The 23200-nt window shown below is 41.0% G+C and overlaps 1 protein-coding gene across 1 annotated transcript in view; it reads right to left on the bottom strand.

The window, feature by feature from the left end:
- Lyst (lysosomal trafficking regulator) overlaps positions 1-23200 on the bottom strand; it is a 171381-nt gene that overhangs the window by 15200 nt on the left and 132981 nt on the right. The window contains exons 44-50 of the mRNA XM_074056828.1: positions 22154-22371; positions 18190-18420; positions 14825-15014; positions 12151-12287; positions 3650-3748; positions 1117-1256; positions 807-904 (exon numbers count right to left, since the gene is read on the bottom strand). Of these exons, the coding sequence (XP_073912929.1) occupies positions 807-904; positions 1117-1256; positions 3650-3748; positions 12151-12287; positions 14825-15014; positions 18190-18420; positions 22154-22371 (1113 nt within the window). The remainder of the gene's footprint in view (positions 1-806; positions 905-1116; positions 1257-3649; positions 3749-12150; positions 12288-14824; positions 15015-18189; positions 18421-22153; positions 22372-23200) is intronic.

The raw sequence follows: 23200 nt of genomic DNA, 5'->3' as shown, positions 1-23200 counted from the left end.
GACCAGGCATGACCCTGGACTGGGAATAATGGAGTTTGCACGGCCTCTCCATATAGGAGATTGTACAGCCTCTCCAAGTAGAAGTTTGCACAGCCTCTTCTACCATAATTTCCCCAGTACCTGGTGTCTTGACCTTTGTTCTCACATCTCCTTGAAGGATACAACCTGCTGTGTCTGCATACCAGCCCCCTGATGCAAACTGTTAGGAGACTCCCTGATGCCAGATTAATCAATACCTTAGATAAGGTGTCCTGTGTGCCTTGATGGTTCCAGAACTGATGTGCTGTAATTAAGCTTCATTAGCCTTAGGACAACTGGCCCACCAAACCTCATTCCTTTCACCTTGCATCAAGAAATGTTAAAGCTTGATTTTTACCTGAGTCTTTTCCTTGTACTGACCTGATAAAAATAAACACACTGGCTCAGTAGGTGCTCACGTTTCACATCAGGAATGTACAGCCCTCCCGATACCAGTGTTCTGTTTTATGTTGTATGCCCGTATGTTTGTGTGTGTTTTATTTCTCGTTCCTTGTTACTCATAGTTCGGCTCATGCAGCATAACTATGCAGGCCGGGGCATTTAAGTGTGCTCAATGAAAATTTGCACATATCAGGAAATGGGTTAAATTATGACACACTGACTTCTGCCTACGTTGATGCCTGAGTTGGGGAGCTCGGTCTTGGACCTTACTGTATTGTCATACATACAGGCTGTGACCAAAGTGCTTGATCTTGCATGGGCCTAAGAGAAGCTCAACCCAGAATGTAGAGTGGTAGCCTGGTGCTATGGCTTGGGGGCAAGCTCACCTGAATCACACACAGTAGCAATGTCACCTGATGTTTCACTGGCAGAGACAGCAGTAACAGGGCTTTTGTGTCCTGTCAGACTTTGTACATAGCACAACCTAAAACACAAGAGACATGGGCTCACATAGGGTCATTACAAAGAACTACATTCTCTTATTTGTGTAATTCGTTCTCTCAGTATCTGTTATTATTCGTAAGACACACGTGTTTTCCCATTTGATATCTTTATGCAATGTTATGTAGTGTATCTGCTTCCTACAGTAAGATCTGCATTGTTAAATGTAGCCACACTGGGCTGGAAACCCTGTACCTGTTTAAGTCCCACACGATGCAGGTCCCATCTCTGCTCACGCTTATCATGATACTGTACGGCTTGCAGACAAACAAGCTGGTTATCTCTTCTGTATGCCCATACAAATGCATCTGAGTCTCCATTTCTATCTCTGATGGCTGGAATTTAGAAATTAAGAGAAGTGAAAGATAAAACCAACACACAAAATGTCCTATTATAACATCTCAAAAATAAAAAAGCAAATGACTACCAGGTAGCAATCCCATAAAAAGTGAACCTCTCCAGCACTACCTAGAATGCACCTTAAAGGACTTTCTGGGAAGAGCTCAGGGTCAAATATGGTCTACTATCTACAGAAGGTGCTTCTTCTGTAGATAAAAAGTGAACCTCTCCAGCACTACCTAGAATGCACCTTAAAGGACTTTCTGGGAAGAGCTCAGGGTCAAATATGGTCTACTATCTACAGAAGGTGCTTCATAAGCACCATGGAAAACATCTTCAGACAGGATTTTGGCAACTCTTATGTGGCCCATGGGAGGCCCATGTTTAGTCTACGGAGAAGCCACTGAAGGAACACATGAGTTGCTTTTAGGATCATGGTGTTTAGGAGGTGGGGAAGTGGCAGAACAGAAAGGAAGGAGTGCAAGGTGCCTCCTGCTGACCTCACAGAAGGCCACATTATAGCTTTAGGGGTACTGGGGTTGTGAAATGGCCCTGAGGTAAAGCAACAGCAGCAACATCTGTGAAAGCTAGGTGACCATACCTCAAAACAGCAACACCATATAGCTGAGTTTGTTTAAATGGTAACTGTTAATCTCATGATTTGATTACTGAGTATTTAGGAGGAAAAGAAAACCCTCATTAAAGAGCTGAAAAATCTGCTTTGATGGAAACATGTAACTGAGAAGAGGGAATTAATATAAGCCTTCTTAAGTCTACCATGACTTCAAAACCAAAAGAAGCATATGTCTTGCTGTACTTAAATTATAATAGCTATACCCTTGATCTGTTAGAGTCAAAGCTATTCTGTGTACAACTACTCCTGTACTGACAGCTTCATCTTTTTCTTTTTAAACCTATACTGCACACCATGTTGGTGTACAATTAAAAATGCAGAAATAATGAAAATTAAGAACAAGGCTGATCAAGTGTTGAGAAAGTAAATGGAGATAGAAAGTGAAAGATACAGCCAGTTTTAAACGCTGTCTATGCCACAGTAACAAAATGACTGGAGTACACAGCAAACTTTCCTAGCAGCAGGGTTTGGATAGTTCTGCAGGAGAAAGGAAACAGAGGATGAGCTGAGCAGGTTAAAGGTGTTGGCAGCCATGAATATTAGAGGTATGTAGGGATGAACATCTGTTTTAGGCTTTTGGGAGAAAAAAGGAAAGACAAGGAGACATTTTAGATGTTAAGATGCTTGTGGGCTCAGATTCCTTAGCATTCTGCTTACCAAGGACTGACATGTACCTTGATAACTCCTGCCATCTCTTCCCACCTTATGTTCTAACTACACAGAAAAATATTTGCCATCCCCCAAATCACCAGGTGTGTAAGCTGGTTCTTCTGCCTGAAATGTTCTTTCCTCTTTTGCCCATAAAGTAAAATGGCCCTTTGAAATCCGGTTCAAGTACAACTTCCCTGACTCTTCCACTCTGGCTGGCCCTTTCCCGTGTAGAAGCACACACTTGGCCCTCCCGTCCCCATCCTGCCTGGGTCACAGTGTCCTGGTCTTCATGCCTGGCGGTGTTTCCCCTAGCAGGTTCCACACGGTTCCCTAGAACATTGATTGGGTCCCGTTACTCCACCCTAAAACATTTTAATGGCTCCTCAGGCTAAGAGATGGAACAATATTACAGTCACATTTATACCTCAGGGATCATGGCAAAGAACCTTAGCAAGGGTTTAAAAGTAAGAACTTGGGAATCACTCAATGATAGGAACACAGTTTCACTTAGTCAAATGTATTTAATAATATAATTGAGAAAGTTATGATGGAAAAGATACCCCAAAGAAGATTCTGGATTAGAAAGAGTATCACCTTGACTTGCCACATACCCTCATGTACCATAGACAGTCAGCTCAAGGAGACAGAAAATTTAAAAAAATTGCATAAGCTGTCACGATATTAAACTGTTTTATGATTTAACTCCTAAATCTTGGAAGTCCAGAAATGGCTTATTTCCAGTAATAATGGAAAGAAAGATAAGTTATTTAGATTTTGCTGTCATTGAATTTACTGAGTATTGGAATGCTGACTGTTTCTAAGCTTTTGGAATGGATAGAATTTTGTGGTACACTCTTCCTAAGCATTCAAGGTGCTTCCAAGAACACAGCCAAGTATTTGAATGTCATGGAAAAGCCTGAATACAAAACAGATCATAACTCTGAAGCCAAAAAACAAGACCTTTGCAATTATTTTCAAAACTTTAAAGAGTTGAACATGTGACCTCTCACTTTTTAAGAGCTAGTGAGGGCAGTAAAAGTGCTGTGAGCTGCAGAAAGCAGATGCTGTCACACCACTCACACTCCTCTCACTGCTGGGACCCACCGTGCTGCTGGTGAACCTGTTGGTGTAGGCCGTGATGACTCCACACTTGCTCCCCGTGAAGAGCTGGCAACTGTCTGGCACCCAGGCACAACTGGTCACCTTTAGGACAGATCAAAGATCAGCATGTGTTAGAAGCATAAGAAATGTTTCTGCTTTTCTGACAAATATTTAAAAATATATGATTCCAGAATTTCAAGTAAACATTTCACTTGGAATGATTAGAATGGTGCCAGATATAATCATAGCCTTATCTGTCACTTTTAGCCAAACATTTAAAAGTTGTTTCAGATTAAAAGATATTATAATGCACAGTGCACAGTTTTACATTTTTATATAAATGTGATCACTTGTTTTGCAGAAATTTTTTTTTCAAATGTTGACTTTTTATTTCATTAACATTATACTTATATTTATGGTTTCATCAATAAAGCACCACTTCAACTTATACTTCTCTATATAAATGATATCTTAAAATATTCCTGCAACTTATTCATTTCTCCACCAAGAATTTATTGAGGCTATGTCAGACTGGGGACATAACGAGTGAAAACAGCCAGGGTTTAGCCTCACTGAGGTTAATTTCGAAAGATATGAGAATCAATTGAATAGTCACATAAGTACCTAAGAATCTCTACCCATTATACACACCATGAAGGAACAGTAGGTCATGATGGGGTCGTGAGAATACAGATGGTTTCTCCAGGGTGACGGCACTCTGATCACTGGCTGACAAGGAGCTGGAATACAACTTGTGCTCTACCAAAGAAGCCATGAACCCAGGCATAAGACAGCATGCACCCAAAGGGGATAGCTTCTTCTAATTCTTACAAAGATGTTGCAGAGTCCCAAAGATCAACTTATTTAGAAGCAAGAAACCCTTAAGTGAGTTCTGGACCTTGAGTAGAAGTGACCTAGGTGAAGAGAGGAGGGACTATGTGCAAATGTTGTGCATGAAACAATGCAGTACAGGAAAGAATGTAAGAAAGTCATGGCGATTAAAGTCAACAAAGCAAGGGAACTGCTGCCAGAGTGGTATGGCTACAAGCAGAACTTGCAGACCATGCTTTGTCTTTATCCTACAAACAATGAGAAACCACTGGTAGAATTAAAGAGTTTAAATGGATGGCTTAATTAGAGTAGGATGGTGGTATTTGTCCTCAGAAGAATGGGAAACCACTGGAGAGTTTGAAGCCTGGGAAATTATGATTAAATTCATGTTGTGAAACGAGCACTTTGATTACAACATAGGAAATGGATTGTTGGCCAACGTGAAACATCAGCAAAACTCTTATGAGGTTGTTATAAGGTTATAAAGTACTCTTAAGTTTTTTAAATGAATTTGCTGTAAGTTTTAGGTAAAGACATTTGTTTCTCAGAGTGGTGATGGAAAAAGAGGAGAAATTTGCAAACCTAAATGATAGGTTGGATAAAGGGTGGTAAGGGAAGGGAGGATGTCAAGGACATCCTCCTGACTTCCCCAGCTGAATGTTTGTAGGTGGGTACCACTAACTGAGATAAAGAGCATGGTCAGAATGGGTTGGAGAGGGTGATGAGTTTGCTCTTGGTTACACTGAGTATGGAAACTGGAACACTGGGATGTCCAAGAGTTTTCACATATAATTTAGCAACATAATCTTAAGTTCCAGGAAGATATCTAGGGTAAAATAGAAACTTGCACAACTGGCATATTGACAATAACTGAAGACATGGGTGCAAATGGGTGCCCCCAGAGGGAACACAGTACATATTTAGACTGAATCTTAACTGTAAAGCTTAGAGTAAAAACGGAGAATAATGTGAGTCAGATGAATAGGTAAGGGAGGGTTTTTATCTGACCATATTTAACAGGCAATGGTAATGATCCAGGAAGATGTATTTATGATAAAATTTCATATTAAATTACTATTAAACTTAATGAACATATAATTGTAAATATCAAATAAATGACATTATGACATTTAAAAATGATTTCACAAACTGAGAAACAATATGTCATGCAACATATGGATATGAAATAAAAATTACATTTATGTTTAAAATGATTTTCTTCTAATCTTGGTTAATTTCACATAATTCCTTTCTTCTTTTTTTTTCTTTTATTATTCATATATGCATACAAGGCTTGGGTCATTTCTCCCCCCTGCGCCCACCCCCTCCCTTACCACCCACTCCGCCCCCTCCTTCTCCCCCCCACCCCCTCAATACCCAGCAGAAACTATTTTGCCCTTATCTCTTATTTTGTTGTAGAGAGAGTATAAGCAATAATAGGAAGGAACAAGGGTTTTTGCTGGTTGAGATAAGGATAGCTATACAGGGAGTTGACTCACATTAATTTTCTGTGCGTGTGTGTTACCTTCTAGGTTAATTCTTTTTGATCTCACCTTTTCTCTAGTTCCTGGTCCCCTTCTCCTATTGGCCTCAGTTGCTTTTAAGGTATCTGCTTTAGTTTCTCTGAGTTAAGGGCAACAAATGCTAGCTAATTTTTTAGGTGTCTTACCTATCCTCACCCCTCCCTTGTGTGCTCTCACTTTTATCATGTGCTCAAAGTCCAATCCCCTTGTTGTGTTTGCCCTTGATCTAATGTCCACATATGAGGGAGAACATACGATTTTTGGTCTTTTGGGCCAGGCTAACCTCACTCAGAATGATGTTCTCCAATTCCATCCATTTACCAGCGAATGATAACATTTCGTTCTTCTTCATGGCTGCATAAAATTCCATTGTGTATAGATACCACATTTTCTTTTTTTTTTTAATGCCTCATTGCTTTTATTTTTATTTATTTATTTTATTTTATTTTATTTATTTATTTTTTCTTTTATTATTCATATGTGCATACAGGCTTGGGTCATTTCACCCCCCTGCCCCCACCCCCTCCCTTACTACCCACTCCACCCCCTCCCTCTCCCCCCCCACGCCCTCAATACCCAGCAGAAACTATTTTGCCCTTATTTCTAATTTTGTTGTAGAGACAGTATAAGCAATAATAGGAAGGAACAAGGGTTTTTGCTGGTTGAGATAAGGATAGCTATACAGGGCATTGACTCACATTGATTTCCTGTGCGTGGGTGTTACCTTCTAGGTTAATTCTTTTTGATCTCACCTTTTCTCTAATTCCTGGTCCCCTTTTCCTATTGGCCTCAGTTGCTTTTAAGGTATCTGCTTTAGTTTCTCTGAGTTAAGGGCAACAAATGCTAGCTAATTTTTTAGGTGTCTTACCTATCCTCACCCCTCCCTTGTGTGCTCTCGCTTTTATCATGTGCTCAAAGTCCAATCCCCTTGTTGTGTTTGCCCTTGATCTAATGTCCATATGAGGGAGAACATATGATTTTTGGTCTTTTGGGCCAGGCTAACCTCACTCAGAATGATGTTCTCCAATTCCATCCATTTACCAGCGAATGATAACATTTCGTTCTTCTTCATGGCTGCATAAAATTCCATTGTGTATAGATACATTTTCTTAATTCATTCGTCAGTGGTGGGGCATTTTGGCTGTTTCCATAACTTAGCTATTGTGAATAGTGCCACAATAAACATGGGTGTGCAGGTGCCTCTGGAGTAACCTGTGTCACAGTCTTTTGGGTATATCCCCAAGAGTGGTATTGCTGGATCAAATGGTAGATCAATGTCTAGCTTTTTTTTTCTTTTATTATTCATATGTGCATACAAGGCTTGGTTCATTTCTCCCCCCTGCCTCCACCCCCTCCCTTACCACCCACTCCACCCCCTCCCTCTCCCCCACACCCCCTCAATACCCAGCAGAAACTATTTTGCCCTTATTTCTAATTTTGGTGTAGAGAGAGTATAAGCAATAATAGGAAGGAACAAGGGTTTTTGCTGGTTGAGATAAGGATAGCAATACAGGGCATTGACTCACATTGATTTCCTGTGCGTGGGTGTTACCAATGTCTAGCTTTTTAAGTAGCCTCCAAATTTTTTTCCAGAGTGGTTGTAGTAGTTTACATTCCCACCAACAGTGTAAGAGGGTTCCTTTTTCCCTGCATCCTCGCCAACACCTGTTGTTAGTGGTGTTACTGATGATGGCTATTCTAACAGGGGTGAGGTGGAATCTTAGTGTGGTTTTAATTTGCATTTCCTTTATTTTGCAGAAATTTAACAAATGATTCAGGGTCAATTAGATTAAAGCTTGAATGTGTACGTGTATGTGGTTCACACTTTCCCCTAGACAGGGTCTTCTCCTTATGTCTCCTAGGCTGGCCTGGAACTTCTGCCTCCCAACTGCTGAGATTACAGGTGTGTACTACCACGCCTGGCTTTTATTTTTTGCTTGTAAGCATATTTCCCATTTTATGTCTCTGATGGGAAAACAGGGCACATCTGAGGTACTACTACTGACAGCTCCAAAGGTTAAGTAGGAGAAGGAAGGTTGAATGTGAAGGAGAAAGCTGGGGTTACTCTTTTGATGCAGAACCCTCTGTCCTAATCACCGAGGCTCGGGCCTCCACAAGGCTTGACCAGTCCTCCTTGGCGCTAGTTGACGCCCAGCAAATGTACCCAGTTCTCTGCTCTGAGCCCCCGCCCCCTGCCCCTTCTGCAGTTCTTCCTAAGAAGATGTTGGTTATCAGCTGTGGGCCTCTTCCCCTTCCATCCTCTGCACCTCAAAATGTCTTGAGTCTTCTGGTTCAGAAGGAAAGGGCCTCTGTTTTCAAGGCCAATCTTGTCCCATCTCCAAAGATCCTCAGAATCGTTCTTTCTTAAAGTTCAAAACTGTTTTCTCACCTAAAAAATTAGCTAGCATTTGTTGCCCTTAACGCAGAGAAACTAAAGTAGATACCTTAAAAGCGACTGAGGCCAATAGGAAAAGGGGACCAGGAACTAGAGAAAAGGTTAGATCAAAAAGAATTAACCTAGAAGGTAACACCCACGCACAGGAAATCAATGTGAGTCAACTCCCTGTATAGCTATCCTTATCTCAACCAGCAAAAACCCTTGTTCCTTCCTATTATTGCTTATACTCTCTCTACAACAAAATTAGAAATAAGGGCAAAATAGTTTCTGCTGGGTATTGAGGGGGTGGGGGGAGAGGGAGGGGGTGGGTGCAGGGGGGAGAAATGACCCAAGTCTTTATGTACATATGAATAATAAAATAATAATAAAAAAAATAACCAGTGGGGAAAAAAAAACTGTCTTCTTCCAGACCTACAATATGTTTACGTCTCTGCTGTTAGAAAATGATTGTGTTTGCTCTTGATCCCTCTTAATTCTCGGTACATCATCAGGGTCCCCTGAATCCAATTTTATTTTTCTAGCTTCTTTCTTCACTAGTTTTAACTATGTGTAAGGATTGATACTTCATGACTTTTATTCTTTAAAGACAAAATGTACTTTTAAAAATATGTACAGGACCAGCACTGGTGGCTCACACCTGCCAATAATCCTAGTTACTTGGAAGGCAAAGATCAGGAGGACCTTGGTTTAAGGTCAGCCAGGACAACAAAAGTGAGACCCTATCTCAAAAATACCCAACACAAAAAAGGGCTGGTAGAGTCGCTCAAGTTGTAGAACACCTGCCCAGCAGTTCAAAACACAGTACTGCAAATAAATAAAATATAAACAAACAAATAAAAAACAAAATAAGTAGAATAAAACTCATTCTGCTTGCAATTCCCATATGGACTCACCACACCCTTTTATAAACCTAATTTGTAAGGTTTTTAATGATCTTATTTTTTTTCTATATCTTGAAACATTTTGCTAGTTCATCATTCTAGGAGTTATCCCATTACTTTTTGTCAACTATTCCCACTATGCTAAAAACAAACAAAATTAAAAACAATGGGATCTCCCAGAAGGACAATGTAGTAAGAGAAATAAATCTTTGCCTTTTGGTTTTCCTACTGCTTTGTCCAAAGCAAGGTGTCACCATCTTTCAAGAAAGCTCAGGCTCCATTGCTAGAGTTTGCTCTTAGCTTCCACTGAATATAGTAATAATATACAGACATTCTCATTTCCTAGCAGCAATAAAAAAGAGAAGGGAACTGACAGCAGGAGCTGCCCGAAACGACAAGACGAAGGAGAGTCAGCGGAACTCCAGACTCTGAGGATGGGGTGTGAGTCCTTACATGGTCACACTAAGTGAATGTTCAGACTCAGGAATGGAATGAGTGAATGGACGATGTTATTTCTAGGACCAAAATGAAGCATGGTGCTCTGACTCAGTCATTTAACTGGAAGTACTCTTACAATATTTTACCACAAGAATCTGGACCATCTCCTTTTGCAAAAAGACTTATGAGAATATTCTCTTATTTTTTTATGGTGTTTGTGTGTCAAATTTTACACGAGAAATAATTTTGCAATGTCTTAATTCTTATGTGATATATATATACACACACACATATATTATATAATGAAATATTATTCAGCCTTTAAAAATTTTTATTCTTATTTATGATATAATGTGTCATATTATTGCTGCACTGGGGATATACAGTGGCATTTACCAGAAAGGAAATTCTCTCACTGTGGTAACAGGGACAAACCTAGATGATTCTGTGCTGACGGAGACTGCCAGCCACAGAAAGACAAGTATTGAAAGATCTTGCCCATATGTGGATCCTAGGAAAGTCAAGTTCATGGAAGCAGAGAACAGAGCGAGCAGTGATTGCCAGGAGCTTGGATGGGGAGTGGGAGATAGGCCAAGGGCACAGACTTTCAGCTGTGCAGGATGACCAAGTCCTGGAGACCTGATGTGTAGCACGGTGTCTAGAGCTAATGAAACTGAACTGCATGCTTGACATTTGCTGAGAGTAGGTCCTCAATGGTCTAACCACACACACAAATGGCAAATGTGTGAGGTGATGGATAAGTTAATTATCTTGGTTGCAGAAATCACTTGACAATATATATCAAAGTATGACACTGTATACCTTAAACATACGCACTTTTTACCAGTCAGTTATACCTCAATAAAGCTGGAAAAACTAAAATTATGACCTATATTTAAAACAACCTTTATTCAGGACCTGCCGAACTTATCAATTACTTGGCAAACAGTTTGAGGAATGCTTGTCATTACACTGGAGAAAACCTAGCAGTGAATCAGAAAGCTTCCTGGAGGCCGTTTACTCATCCTTTCTCTCTTCACACCAAGTCCATCTGGTGAGTTAATTAGTAGTAGCCAACTCTTAAATAAATAGAAGAAAGCCCTAGTCCTAAAAGGTATACAGATTGCTGAAAAATTATGATACAGTGCATCATTAACATTGCTTTGTTATTCAATTAATGCTGATGGAGATTTCATTTGTTTTCCTTCACCTTTTCATGGGAAAGTCAAGCTGTTAATAAACTCACAGTATTGACAACAGCAGCGAGCTATACCTAATCATTTTGATAGGCAGAAGTATCATATATCTAACTCCCACTGTACCTATCTCCCCCAGGCACAACAACTCCGAAAAGGAGGCAGCAAGGGGCTTACTCTCTGATGTGTTCTCATTGATTCTATAGACTTGTTCTGCCAGCTTTGTTGATTAATGGTTATCACTTGTCTGTGTTTGGGTATATATATTTCTATCTGTATAAAAATGCTCTAATGTAGGCAGGCATGTTTCAAAACTAAAAAAAATTCTTATTAAAATTTCTAATCAGGTTGTTTTTCACAGTCCCTTTATTCTCAGTTCTGCTGTTTATTGGTAAGCAGAAAACAAATGGTGACCTTTTTTTCAGCTCATGGAACAAGGTGCTGCTCTCCTTGCTTTTACTGCCAACAGCTCCCCAAAAGCAGTTAACCCAGTTTCTACTAGGTTCAGGGATGGAACACATTTCAGCACAGAGGAGCAGGCAGCAGGTGTCACACAGGTCATGGAAATAAGAGGACGGTAAGAGAACTTTCCACACTAGGACAAAGAAAGAAGGCTGTACATTCAATTCAGAGCCTGTGACAGTTGAGGCAGTACTGTAAATCTATATGGCATTGACAGTTTACAAATTTCACAATCGTCAGAGACATTTTCCCAACAGCATTCTGAGGGAGCAGTATGAGTGCTATTATCTCAGTTTTAAAGAAGAGGAGAGAAACTCCAGTTTGGAAAGGGCACTGAGTTACTTGCCAGCACAGTTAGTGAGTACTAAAGCCAGGAGCCCAACATGGCTCACAGGGCTACAGGCTGTGTCCTGCTGTATCAGATGCTGAATACTTAATCTGTTTAGGAAAAATCAGGTAACAAAGATGGCACTATGGCTACAGAAAATGACCTAGGGGTAAAGGCAAATGGACCTGGGGAAGAAAGCAGTGCTCATTTTACTCACACACTGTGCCCTGGGGCTGGTGCTGAGCAAGGGATCACAATCACAGTCTCAACAAGGGAGTGAGTAGAAAACAAGTTTAGAGTCACACTCAAAAGAGCGGTGGTTAGGAAGTCTGTGAGCACTGCAAACACCAGCTGCAAGGTGTTTAAGACTAGCTGCTGTCAGTCTGACTGACTGCTTTGTTAAGTGCAGAATTTAATTAGTATAAAGTACCCCATAAAGAAGGTTACCTGGTGCTGCTGTGAACTTTGTATGAAGTTTACCGGCGGCTCGCTTTGCTTACTCTTCAACCGTAAGATGTTATCAGCATATCCCCAGCTCAGGATGGCTGACCACTGAATGTCGGTACTGTTCATACTTCTTACACCTCAAGGAGAAGAAGAAATAAAAGTACTCAATTGTCACTTCTCAGTGGTCATGTGACAGCAAAGACAGTGGCAGGTTAAAGGCTGAAATTTATATAATATATCTTTCCAGGAAGTCATCTTGATCAGCCCAAGACGAAACAGTCTGGGTTAGTTTTGGTCCTTCTATGCTGACAGGATTCTAAGGGTTGAATCATATTCTTTTCCACTTTTGTTGTTTTTGTTGGGATTTTTTGGACTCTGAAATAAAATTTCAGTAAAGAAATTTTTATAAAAAACAGTGATTGTCAAGTTTACTCTATTCATGTTGTGAGCCATCTTTTCTTTAGAGAGTAAGTATGAGCCAAATACTACTCAGACAACTTTCTAGATGCCCAGTGCTGAATGCTCAGAATGGATATTTAGTCCTGGAAGGAGCTCTGCTAGGAGAGAAGCCATACCCAGCCTGCACAGGGGCTCTGGCGCAGCAGACTGTCATTGGTGGTGGTGGTGGTGGGGCTTCTATTCGTTTCTCACTATTTTTAACAACACAGTATTACGCCCTGTTGGCATTGAGACGTGGAAATGTGGTGCCCTCTCTCAGTGCTGCTCATCTTCTTGGCCTGGGGGCCACCGTGGTAAGCAAAGCATGATGCTGTGATTCCTGCACCTTAACCAGGCTGATGAGCTTCCAGAGGAGGAAGTGCTTTATTTGTTCCGGTAGCTAGTGGGCCTGCAGCACACAAATGAACAGGGCAGATAAACACTGTGTGAACGACTCAACAGCACGTTGAGTCGTAATTTGGAGATGCCTATATCTATATTTTTAAGTATAATAGCCAAACGTAGGCATCGGTCACACAGCAAAACAACTGGGATGTACTCACTTAAAACAAAAGCTCCTCTAGCATAAGGCGCTAGACAAAGGGGGCACACATCATGAGTCCTGAGACTCTCAAAATCTACTGTAATGCCCACCATGCAGCAGCGACTCAATTAACCACATTCCTCATTCACATTTTTCTTTCTTTCAGAAAAATAAGCTTTATCCAAGAGCACAGTGGTTCTTAAACAGGAATTTGCAAGAAAGCTGCTTTTTTCAGTGTACATGGTTTGCACTGGAGCCCAGAGACTCATGTACAGTGTATCTCAGGGGCTGAGCAAGTGTGTTTGGAGGAAACCCACCTCAAGCAATTCTGAGTCACAGTTTCCAAGGGACTGGCCTGTGCTGGTCTTAAGATCATTAAAACCACCTCAGTGTGGCTGGTGCAGTGTATTACACATGAACAGGCCCAAGCCAAACCACGCAGCTATCTTGTGTCACAGAGCTGACCATGTCAGCTGTGGCTTTTCACCTGCCCCCTCTGGGGTGCTTGTGCGGGCCCTGGTGTGAGGTCACATAGTGAGCACTCACACTGCCTGGTCATGGGGATTAAGGTCTGATGGATACCTACTTAGTACTTAGGAGGAGCCAGACCTTGCACTAAGCATTTCCATACATTGTTTCTCTGAATCCTCACATTAAATTATCCTGGGAGGAAAGGAAGTCATTCTGCTACTTCAATTTTACAGACCAAAAGCCAGAATCAGGAAATCACTGAGTAACTTTCCCAAGACTACACAGCTAGAAAATAGCAGAGTAGGGATGTTGTATTTCCAGAGGCCATAGCTGTAAAGGGCTTCTCTGCACACACCTACTTTCTGACAAATCCCACATCCTTTCTGTGGGGAAGATGCAGAATGAACATAGCACTTGAGGGAACCCCAGGGCTGGGGATGGAGTGGCAGAAGTAAGATAGGCTAAGAATTATGTAAGACACATTTAAATCTTGCAATGCTGAGTGGCAAAAGTGCTGAAGCTCAGTACTGTGACACCTTTTGGAGGGAGCACAACTGTGAGGGGCATCCAGGCCACAAGGCTGGCTTTCAGACAAATCTGCCAACAACTGACATGAGCTTGAGTGCCCTCAGCTCCTCATCTTAGCTTAAGCCCATGTCTGCAAAGAGGAGATTCTTCTGCATCTAGTAAAATGGTCAGTTTGGAAGGGCTAAGGGATTTCTTAAGTAGAAAACAGCCCTAGTCCTCTAGTGTCTGGGTGACACTTAGATGTATGAATAGGTCCCACTGCATAGCACTCTTCCATGTGGTGCTGGGAGCTGGTGGTGCGAGTCAGAGAAGGACCAGCTCCCTGGTTTGCTGTATTTGTCATGCGGCAGTGAGCTCTAAAGCACCCCATTTGTCTGTTAAACACACTTCTATTCTGGGGATCAAGAGCCTTGGTGTGCATTTCTTTCACGGGTGACAATGTTATCCTGTGAGCATGACCATTTATTCTTGTTCCCTCCAAGTCCTCCTTTCATTTAAAATGGAACTGTATTTCATTCTCATTAGTCTAAGCTATGTTTTAATTCTTACATTAAATAACCACAAATTAGAGCAGAGTTTTTCACCAAGGACTGAGAAAACCTCAGAACTCAAACACAGCAGCAGCCAGGTGAGTTGGAAACATTCAAGCCTCATGAACCATATCCCAGAGTGATTTTCATTGTTTTATTTTACCTTGCTCCTTGCTGTAGGTCATCAGAAGACAGAAATTTCGAGACAAACCGCAGATTGCTCTGGTAGGCAGTGCCTGGAGAGAACCAAATCTCTCTCCATGGGGCTGGCTGAAGCACACTACAGGCACTGGGGCACTCGGGGAGCCTACGTACTCTCCCCATTTCAAGCCTTTTATCCATGACAAAGGGCTCTAAAACCAAGGAAAGTAATAATGATTTTTAAAAATGTGGTAAATATAGTATTACTTCCAATTTAAATTCTAAACAAAGTATGAGAAAATAGTCTGATTATAAACTATTTAAGAGCAAGAATTATTTTATACATTTTGATGTCCTTATGCTTACCATGTGGAAATAGGTGTTCCTTCCTTGGTTTTTATTCTGTGGCTCTAGCCTTGCTTGCATGGAAACACCTGGTTATTAATTAAAAATTCTTTGAGATTTGAGCAGAGGAAATAAAGTTTTACTAAACACATTTCATTCAGGCTAGCTGAAATACCCCAACTGAAGCTGATACCTTCAGGGGTAATTGAGAAGTATGAGAAGCCATACGTGCAAATGACAGAAATGAAGGTCACTCGACTATGAGGCCTGCAATCAGTAGACACCTGGGTCTCATCTGTGTGCCTGGAGCACACAGTTTCTCAGAGGATGCTCCATGAACAAATGGAAAAGAGCTTACTGTGGAGCACACCGAGAGGACCAGAGCACGTGGTGCTCCAGAAAGTGTGTTCTTCTGTTCCAGAGAATAAGAGCTCAGGTGGGCTGGAATAGTAGGGTGTGTGGGAAGGCTATAGAGAGGGACACTCACACCTGCCCATGAACAGTGAGGAAAATGTTTCTTCCATGTCAAGTTAAAATGCTTATCAAGAAGGAAATCCAGGGGAGAAAAGAGGCCCTTTAGAGTTCCAACACTTCTGTTCCTTTCATGCTCTTTTCAATTGTTTTATACTCTATTACAATCTCTTCTTTTTAAATGGATTTTCTGTTTTAGACATTTTAAAGCGTAGTTGTTTTACTTTCAACTTTTCAGAGGAAATACTACATAAATGTAGTAAAAATAACATACTAAGCAAAATTCAGTCATTTTGGTAAAAAAAAACCAAAAAAACACAAAAAACCCTAATAATTTTCAGTGCCATTTGCTTATGTTATTTTTCAAATGAAAAAGCCAGGCACTGGCCTCCATACTATTGCTTAAAAAGCATGCCCCTTAGAGGTGCTACTTCTTTGGCCAGACTGCTTAGGGGACAGAGTAATAGGCAGTTTAATGGCACGGAGTGGGTGAAGACAGTGGGCACCTGGAGGAAGGCTGGGAGCATTAGGAATGAGAGGTGAGCACTGAGTATTCTGAGAACAAACTCTCTCCAGTCTTCAGTCTACCATTGCTGAAGCTGAGAAAAGTGGTGAGCTCTAGTTATGATTTACCTTTCATAATCCCTCAACTCACATTTCTTTCATGTGAAATGCAGACTTTAAACCTTTTCAGTCACACAGATACAATGGCAATTGTTTTACACCATGGTTTGCATAAAGGAAGAATGCCTAACTTAAATGCCTCTCCTACAGTTTTGGTTATAACTCCAATAAGCAGCTCAAGCTCACACATGCACATCTGGGTCACGCAGAGGACCCTCTCACAGTACTGCTGCTCAGTTCAGAGCCTGTGGCTTGTGTTTGCATTCTGGGTGGATGCCAACTGGAGCCCCAGGAGAAGTACTGGGTGGGAGGTTTCACAGAGATTCAAGTCAAGAAAAGCAGTGGCATAAAAGCCGTAACACAGAAGTACAGGCAAGCTAAACTGTAAACTGCTTGCACCTGAAAACTCATTAGCAGAGACCTGAATGAAATGAGGGAGCCAACTGGGGATATATGTAGGGAGGGCCATTCGGGTGGAGGGAATAGTCAGTGTGAAGGCCCTGAGGTGTCAACGAGGCAGAATGGCACCACATTCCCAACTGCCAGCAGAGAAGTACTAACTTAAAACATCTAGTTAGTGCCAGGCATGGTAGTGGACACCTAGCACTTGGGAGGCTGAGGCAGGAAGATCCCAAGTTCAAGGACAGCCTGGACTATATATTGAGATCTTGTCTCAAAAAATCAAACCAAATCCAACAATAGCAATAAACCAACCCCAAATTAAAAAAACCCAACCCCTCCCCCAGCTAATTAGCAATAATAATAATAGTAAATTAGGTGGCATTTATTAATTTGGGAGGGTATATACTGTTAAATTATTCTGACATATTAAAGTAATGGATTATGGTAAGTGGTTAAAATGATTTGCAAGGTTTCACAAACACAAAATAAAATACAGCTTTCTACTGTGAAATACAACACTGGTAATTTGGTTTTAGTAAAACGACACTGTCTGTCACGTTCATGATTTCAAATGTAATTTTGAAATTTTACTAGTCAAATGAGTTTTGTCTGTCTTTAACATGCAAATTTGGCAGATGCAAGCTATGAGCATGAAGAATTCTCATGCAGAGCTCTGGGTGACAGATTTGAGCGGCATGGCAAGAAATATTACGGAAACGAGGGCTAAGAAAACCCTCTGCAGCTACAAGTGGCTGCCTCTCATCAAGGCTGGGCTGCTTAGCTTCCAAGACAAGACTGCATGGGGTACGTTCAGGTGGCAGGGCCGGAGACTGAGCCTACTGTCGATTTCTTCTCCAAGGCCCTTCTGCCCTCTTCCTTCTCCCCTGCCCATGGCCATCTCTCCCACAAGCCCTTACACACTCGACAGCTCACACTCCACTATCTTAGGCTGCTTTGTATATGGAGAACTGAACATGCAAATCCTTTGTACTTTGAAGGTTGGCTTGCTTTATTTTTCAACTTCAAAGAAAGGTTATGCCTACTTCCTATTTTTACAGGCAAGATTTTCCAACATTACTATCTCGGGAGGCCAAAGAAGTGTGTGACGCTCTTTCTAAGTGTAAACCAAACCACTCCCACCTCTGCTCAGTGCTTTCAGTTGAAGACCACAAGCAGAAGCACTGTGCAGTTTCCAGTCCTTCAGTTCCTCTCCTCTTTCAGCACAATTCCATTTTTTCTCTGCTTTGAGAGGCTTTCCCCGATAAGAACCCTGTCCTCACTCCCTGACAGAGGCTACTGCCATAACACGATTAATTCTTCTTTCTTCTGCGCTCCCCAGGGCTCTCTTCCTGTTACTGACACAGCAGTTACTACACGCAGGACATCACTCTAGCTGCCTGTACATGTCTCGTACTAGCTGATGCAAATCTCTAGGCTGGGACCACACTATTCATTTCTGCATTGCTAGAGCCTGGGTGAAGAGACCTGGCATCACAGAAGTCCAATCAGATTTTGCTCAATCCTACAGAAACTGAAATGACCTACCGGACAGGTAATTTCTTTGACCTGTTCTCGGGTCTCTCTGAAAGCAAACTGCACTAACAACCCCACAGCAGCTGGAAGCTCTCCTTCGATGTTAAGCTTGGCTCCAGGTCTGTTGGCATGGGCTGTGTGGAACAGCTGGCGAGGGGTCTGCCCGTAAGTTTTTATCATGGTTTCTAGTGCTCGTCTCTGAACTGGATCTTCAACTGCAGAGACATCCATTCCAAAGTAGGTCTGCAGAGGAGCAGAGTGAAAGAAAGTGAGATATGGAGGATAAGGCAGACTCAGCAATAAGACTGGGGGCAACAACAGTTTGTTTTACTCTTTAGGCAATGGTTTACTCCTCTCTATTTCAAGTGCAAATGATTAAAAAATGCTATTGATCCAATTAACTATCACGAATGATCTTCCTGGGATAAGAATATTCAATGCTTCTGAATGCATGAACAAAAATAATGTATCTTGTCTGGTCTGCTTATAGGACATTTTAAATTTGGGGCCTGATAATATCATATAAGATTTCATGTATAATACCAAATTATTGAAGAAGGTACTTGCCCAAAGTGATACATAGGAAAGGCAGAAGTGAAGTTATGCTACAATGCTGGTAGATATTTCATAGTGGAAGTTGTCAGTGGACCTGGAAGAGCAGCACTGAAGACTCCAGGGTGAGTTCTATTAACGTCGCATTTTCCTTCTTGGTCAGATGGGGAGCCAGCATGTGTGCTTACTTCTCTATTTTATGGTAGCAGGGAGCAGTAGACCTGCTGCATGGTATGCATGCCCAGGTCAACAGCTCAGCCTTTAGCATTTAATCAGTCACAGCGACCATCACTTACATATCAAGATATAACTTTCCTATAAGTGCCCTTTAAAAAAGTTAACACGTATTTGTACTTAACTGGCAGATATCACGTTACATGAATTCAATTCTTCACATATCACGTTGGTATTACTTATTTTATAAATGTATACATTTAGGTACAGAGAGGTTAAGCTATTTGCCCAAGGTCATATAGCAAGTGGCAGCGTCACAGGGTGATGAGGATTTGAATTCAATCCTAAATTCAGAGACTGTTTGCTTAAATCACTATTACTTCATTTAGCTCCATGAATTAGTTCCAAAGAATTAATGAAAAACATTCTAGTTAGATGAGATTATCTTGTATATTTCACTTTTCTGATACTTTTAATGTGAATTTTATATAAGATTAACTGAAAAGATGGTGCAAGATTATAGGCACAGAGTATATTGAGGTTAACGTTAAAACTTCTATTGCTGTAAAAGTTGCATTTTAGGATCACTATAAATGAATCTCAAAAATTATATAATGAGCCCTTGCCTTTATTTTATTCTTGATGGGGTTCAGGACATGCTACCTTAAAATATGGTGCTTTGGCATATGGAGACTTTTCAGCTGGAGGAACTAGAGGAATGTAAGAAGAGCCTGTGCAGGAAGGACTCGAAACTTCCCCTGACGTAGGTCAGAAGACTCTCCCTCAGTGGGAGGAAAGGAGCACCCTTTGATCCTGAGACTGATGGAGGCACCCAGAGAAGATGGGAACCTTCAGGCTTCACTATGTCCCTGTTTTTTGCACTTGGCCCATGCTCTTTTCTGCCCTGTCATAGTTCCCCATGATGCTCTACTCTTCATCACACCCAGCGCAAAAACACCCAGGTGAACCACTTGTTGGGGGCTTCATTTCCTCATGAAGGCTTATGTTAGTTTTCCTCTTGTTAACCTCTCTTGTTCCAGGAGTCCCAGTTAATGAGCCTAAGTTCACTGGGAAAAGACATAGGTATTTTTCTTCCTCCACTCACTGCCTTTCTGTATAAAATTGTTATTTGCCAAGTGACCTGTATTATCTCCATTTTCAAAGCATATATCTTCTAGAAGAGCCATTAGTAAAGCTGTCATTTTCTCTTTTAGTCTATAAATCTCTGAAGCAATTTAATTTTCTATTACCTTGGAGGTATTCAAAATAATTATGGAGCAAAATGGACTGAAGAGAATTTTATTTTTAGATTACTTTTGGGGACTGGATCATAAACAAGCCAAGATATAGAGTGTTTTAAATCAGTTCTGTGTGTGCATTTAGATGTATTTGACACAAACGCTTGAGGATCTGTCATAATCTACACAGACCATTACAGTTGGAAAGGAAGCCCAACATCAGTCTAATTCAACCTGCTAATTTTAAAGTATGGAAACAATGAGGTCAAATGTTTCATGCAGTGGAGAGAGCTTCCTCGAGCTCCTGTTCCTCCTGAACTTAACTGGGGGGTAGTTGGAGATACAGAAAGGACAAATGATGGAAGACAGACATGCATAAAGCTGCGGCCAGATGTGTTGGGTGCTCAGATGGAGACGCACAACAGACTCAGGAAAAGTAGCTGTGATGCATTTTGCCTTCGCTCTCTTCTGTGGCTGGGGCCGTGCCAAACTCAGCCTGTAGATCATTGAGCACAACTGTGCTTATGACAAGTTCTCATAGGATTCTTATAATCCACTCTCCACAGTGGATGGTATCAAGAAATATGTCCTCCTCATGATTTGCTTTTTTAACCAACAGCTCCAAGGGGGTTCCTTTTCCTGGCCTCCAAGGAACTCCCCTACCACATCTCAGAACCTAGAAAAATAAATGTTTCCTACATAGAGAGGAATTTTTAAAAAATGGCTAATCTACCCAACAATACAAAAAAGTACATGCAAAAGTATAATGATTCTACTTGTAGGAAATTATCTTAAAGAACTAAAGAAGTACATAAAAAAATCAGGAAGAGTAAACAAATCCTGATTAAATATTCAGCAGCACACTAAATAAATTACCACACAGCCATACTTTGGAATGGTAAGGAGCCATTAAAATCATATGGAACAGTATCTAACAACATGAATAAATGTATGACAAAACTGTTCAGGTGAGGAAGAGGACTGATATTATTATACTAGTGGATATATACATATACATATATATATGTATACACACACCCATAGAAAAAAGTCTGGATGGTGGTTTTGAGATTTATCAGTGATATCAGAGCTTAGAAAAATTTTTTTTCCTTTTACTAGTTTATATTTTAAACATGTATTATCTCTGTAATGAGGAAAAATGATGTCACTTAAAAGCAGAACATGTGCACAGGATATGTGCAGAAAAGAGTCACCATAGAATGCTGACTCTCTCCTTGGGAAGACCTGCCTACCAGGTTGTCCTTGGCCGGTGTGTGGGAACTTGGATTTTAGGAGTCTTTCCACCATTTCCTAAGTGACGATGTGGCTCATTGGGCCTACAGTGCACAGTGTGGTGAATGTTGACCATCTGCTTTTCTTCTGGGAGGCTGGAATTTCAGTAGATGTCTATTTGACCAGCCCCAAAGAGATTCTGGACTCTGAGTCTCCAGCCAGCTTCCCTGGCAGACAGACTGAACATGTGTCCTCACAACTCATTGCTGGAGAAGGTCAATGTGTTCTTTGTGATCCAGCGGGAGGGGACTGGTGGAAGTTTGTGACTTGTTTCTCCCAGACTGTGCCTCAAGTTCCTTCTTGATCTCCCTTGCCGACTCTGCTTTGTGTCCTCTGCTGTAAAAACCTGTGCTGCAAGCAGTCTTTAAGTCTGTCTAACAAATCAGGGAACGTGGAGGTGGTATTGGGAAGTCCTAACACAGACAGTAGCTAAGATATTTTTGAAGAGATGAAATTTAAAACCTGAAAAATCTTGGATAACAATAATAACAATTTGGTGTAATTGACAATTCTCTTTGATAACGTGGTTTTTTTTCACTTTTTAAAACAATAGTTTATTTTATACTTTAAAGAGTTGAAGAGCTCTAATTAGAAATAGGTTCCACAAGTTCTTTTCTTCCTCCTTAGATAACTTGATTTTTCAAGAATATCCTATCAGCCAACCTTGAACACTCAGGCCCTATCTTACACGCGTGCGGCTTATTTTAAGAGCCACTTACAGCAGGATGGAAAACATTGATGGCTTGAACAGAAGCCTTCCCCTTCTGTTTGTACCCGAACACCAGGTCAATCCAATGGCAGATGTTCTGAGACACATGGTCAGATTCGAGAGCCTGGCGGTGGATGAGGACGAAAAGACGAGGATCGTTCCGGGCCCAAGGAGGAAGGTTGACGTGATTAACCCGTTCACCATTCTGACGCACACCAAAATCAAAACCTAAAGGAGAAGGTTAATATGAATATTTAACCTCCTCACAATGTGCTGCATTTGGTTCACTGAGCAGTTGGCAAGAGTTCTTGAGAACAGCTGATTGTACACAACCAGGAAGGCAGCAGCAAGGACTGGCTTGTTTAATAGAAAACATCACAGCTCATTATGTGGACAGATGTTACCCTGATTAAATCTGAGATCTTTCAACTTCATCCTTCTTCCTTTTTATAACACAATGAACAAAGAGCAGAAAACCACTGCCCACGAAGTTCAATGCCCACTAATGGATCTTTAAATGCAGTAAGTGCTTAAAATGTCTATTCAACTGTAAATCTGATTAAAATCAAACTAAGGCTTTATATGAGCATTTCTGGATTACTAGTGCTAACATTTTAATAAATTTAAGGCTATTTATATTCAATAAAAGTTAGTTTAAAAACCCAAGAGCAAGTACGCACAGCCTTAGAATGAACTGTCACAGCCTACTGATTTTATGGTAAACCTACAGGTCTGCTCTGACATCCTTTCTAATGAACTATTCCCATAGAAACAAAACATAATATGAGCACACTCAATCACAGGGCTATTCCATGGTGTAAGTGATCTTATGTCTAACTGTATCATTAGCCTTCTAGTCTAAAAAAAGAATCTTAGAAGTGTTTATCTAAACAAATTGTCTTAGAAGAACTACATTTGGAAGTGGATGCAGTAGTCACTCCTGCAATCCCAGCACCTGGGAGGCTGACACAAAGATCACGTGAGATAAAGTTAAGGAAAACAACCCAAAGCTAACCCTTACTGCTCTTCTACTAAAGAACAGGGAAGGGCAGCAACG

Source organism: Castor canadensis, chromosome 15 (genome assembly GCF_047511655.1).
Source record: "Castor canadensis chromosome 15, mCasCan1.hap1v2, whole genome shotgun sequence".
NCBI classification, from domain to species: Eukaryota; Metazoa; Chordata; class Mammalia; order Rodentia; family Castoridae; genus Castor; species Castor canadensis.
Note: the sequence above shows the minus strand (reverse complement) of the source record. Positions and strands in the feature narration are given on the sequence as shown.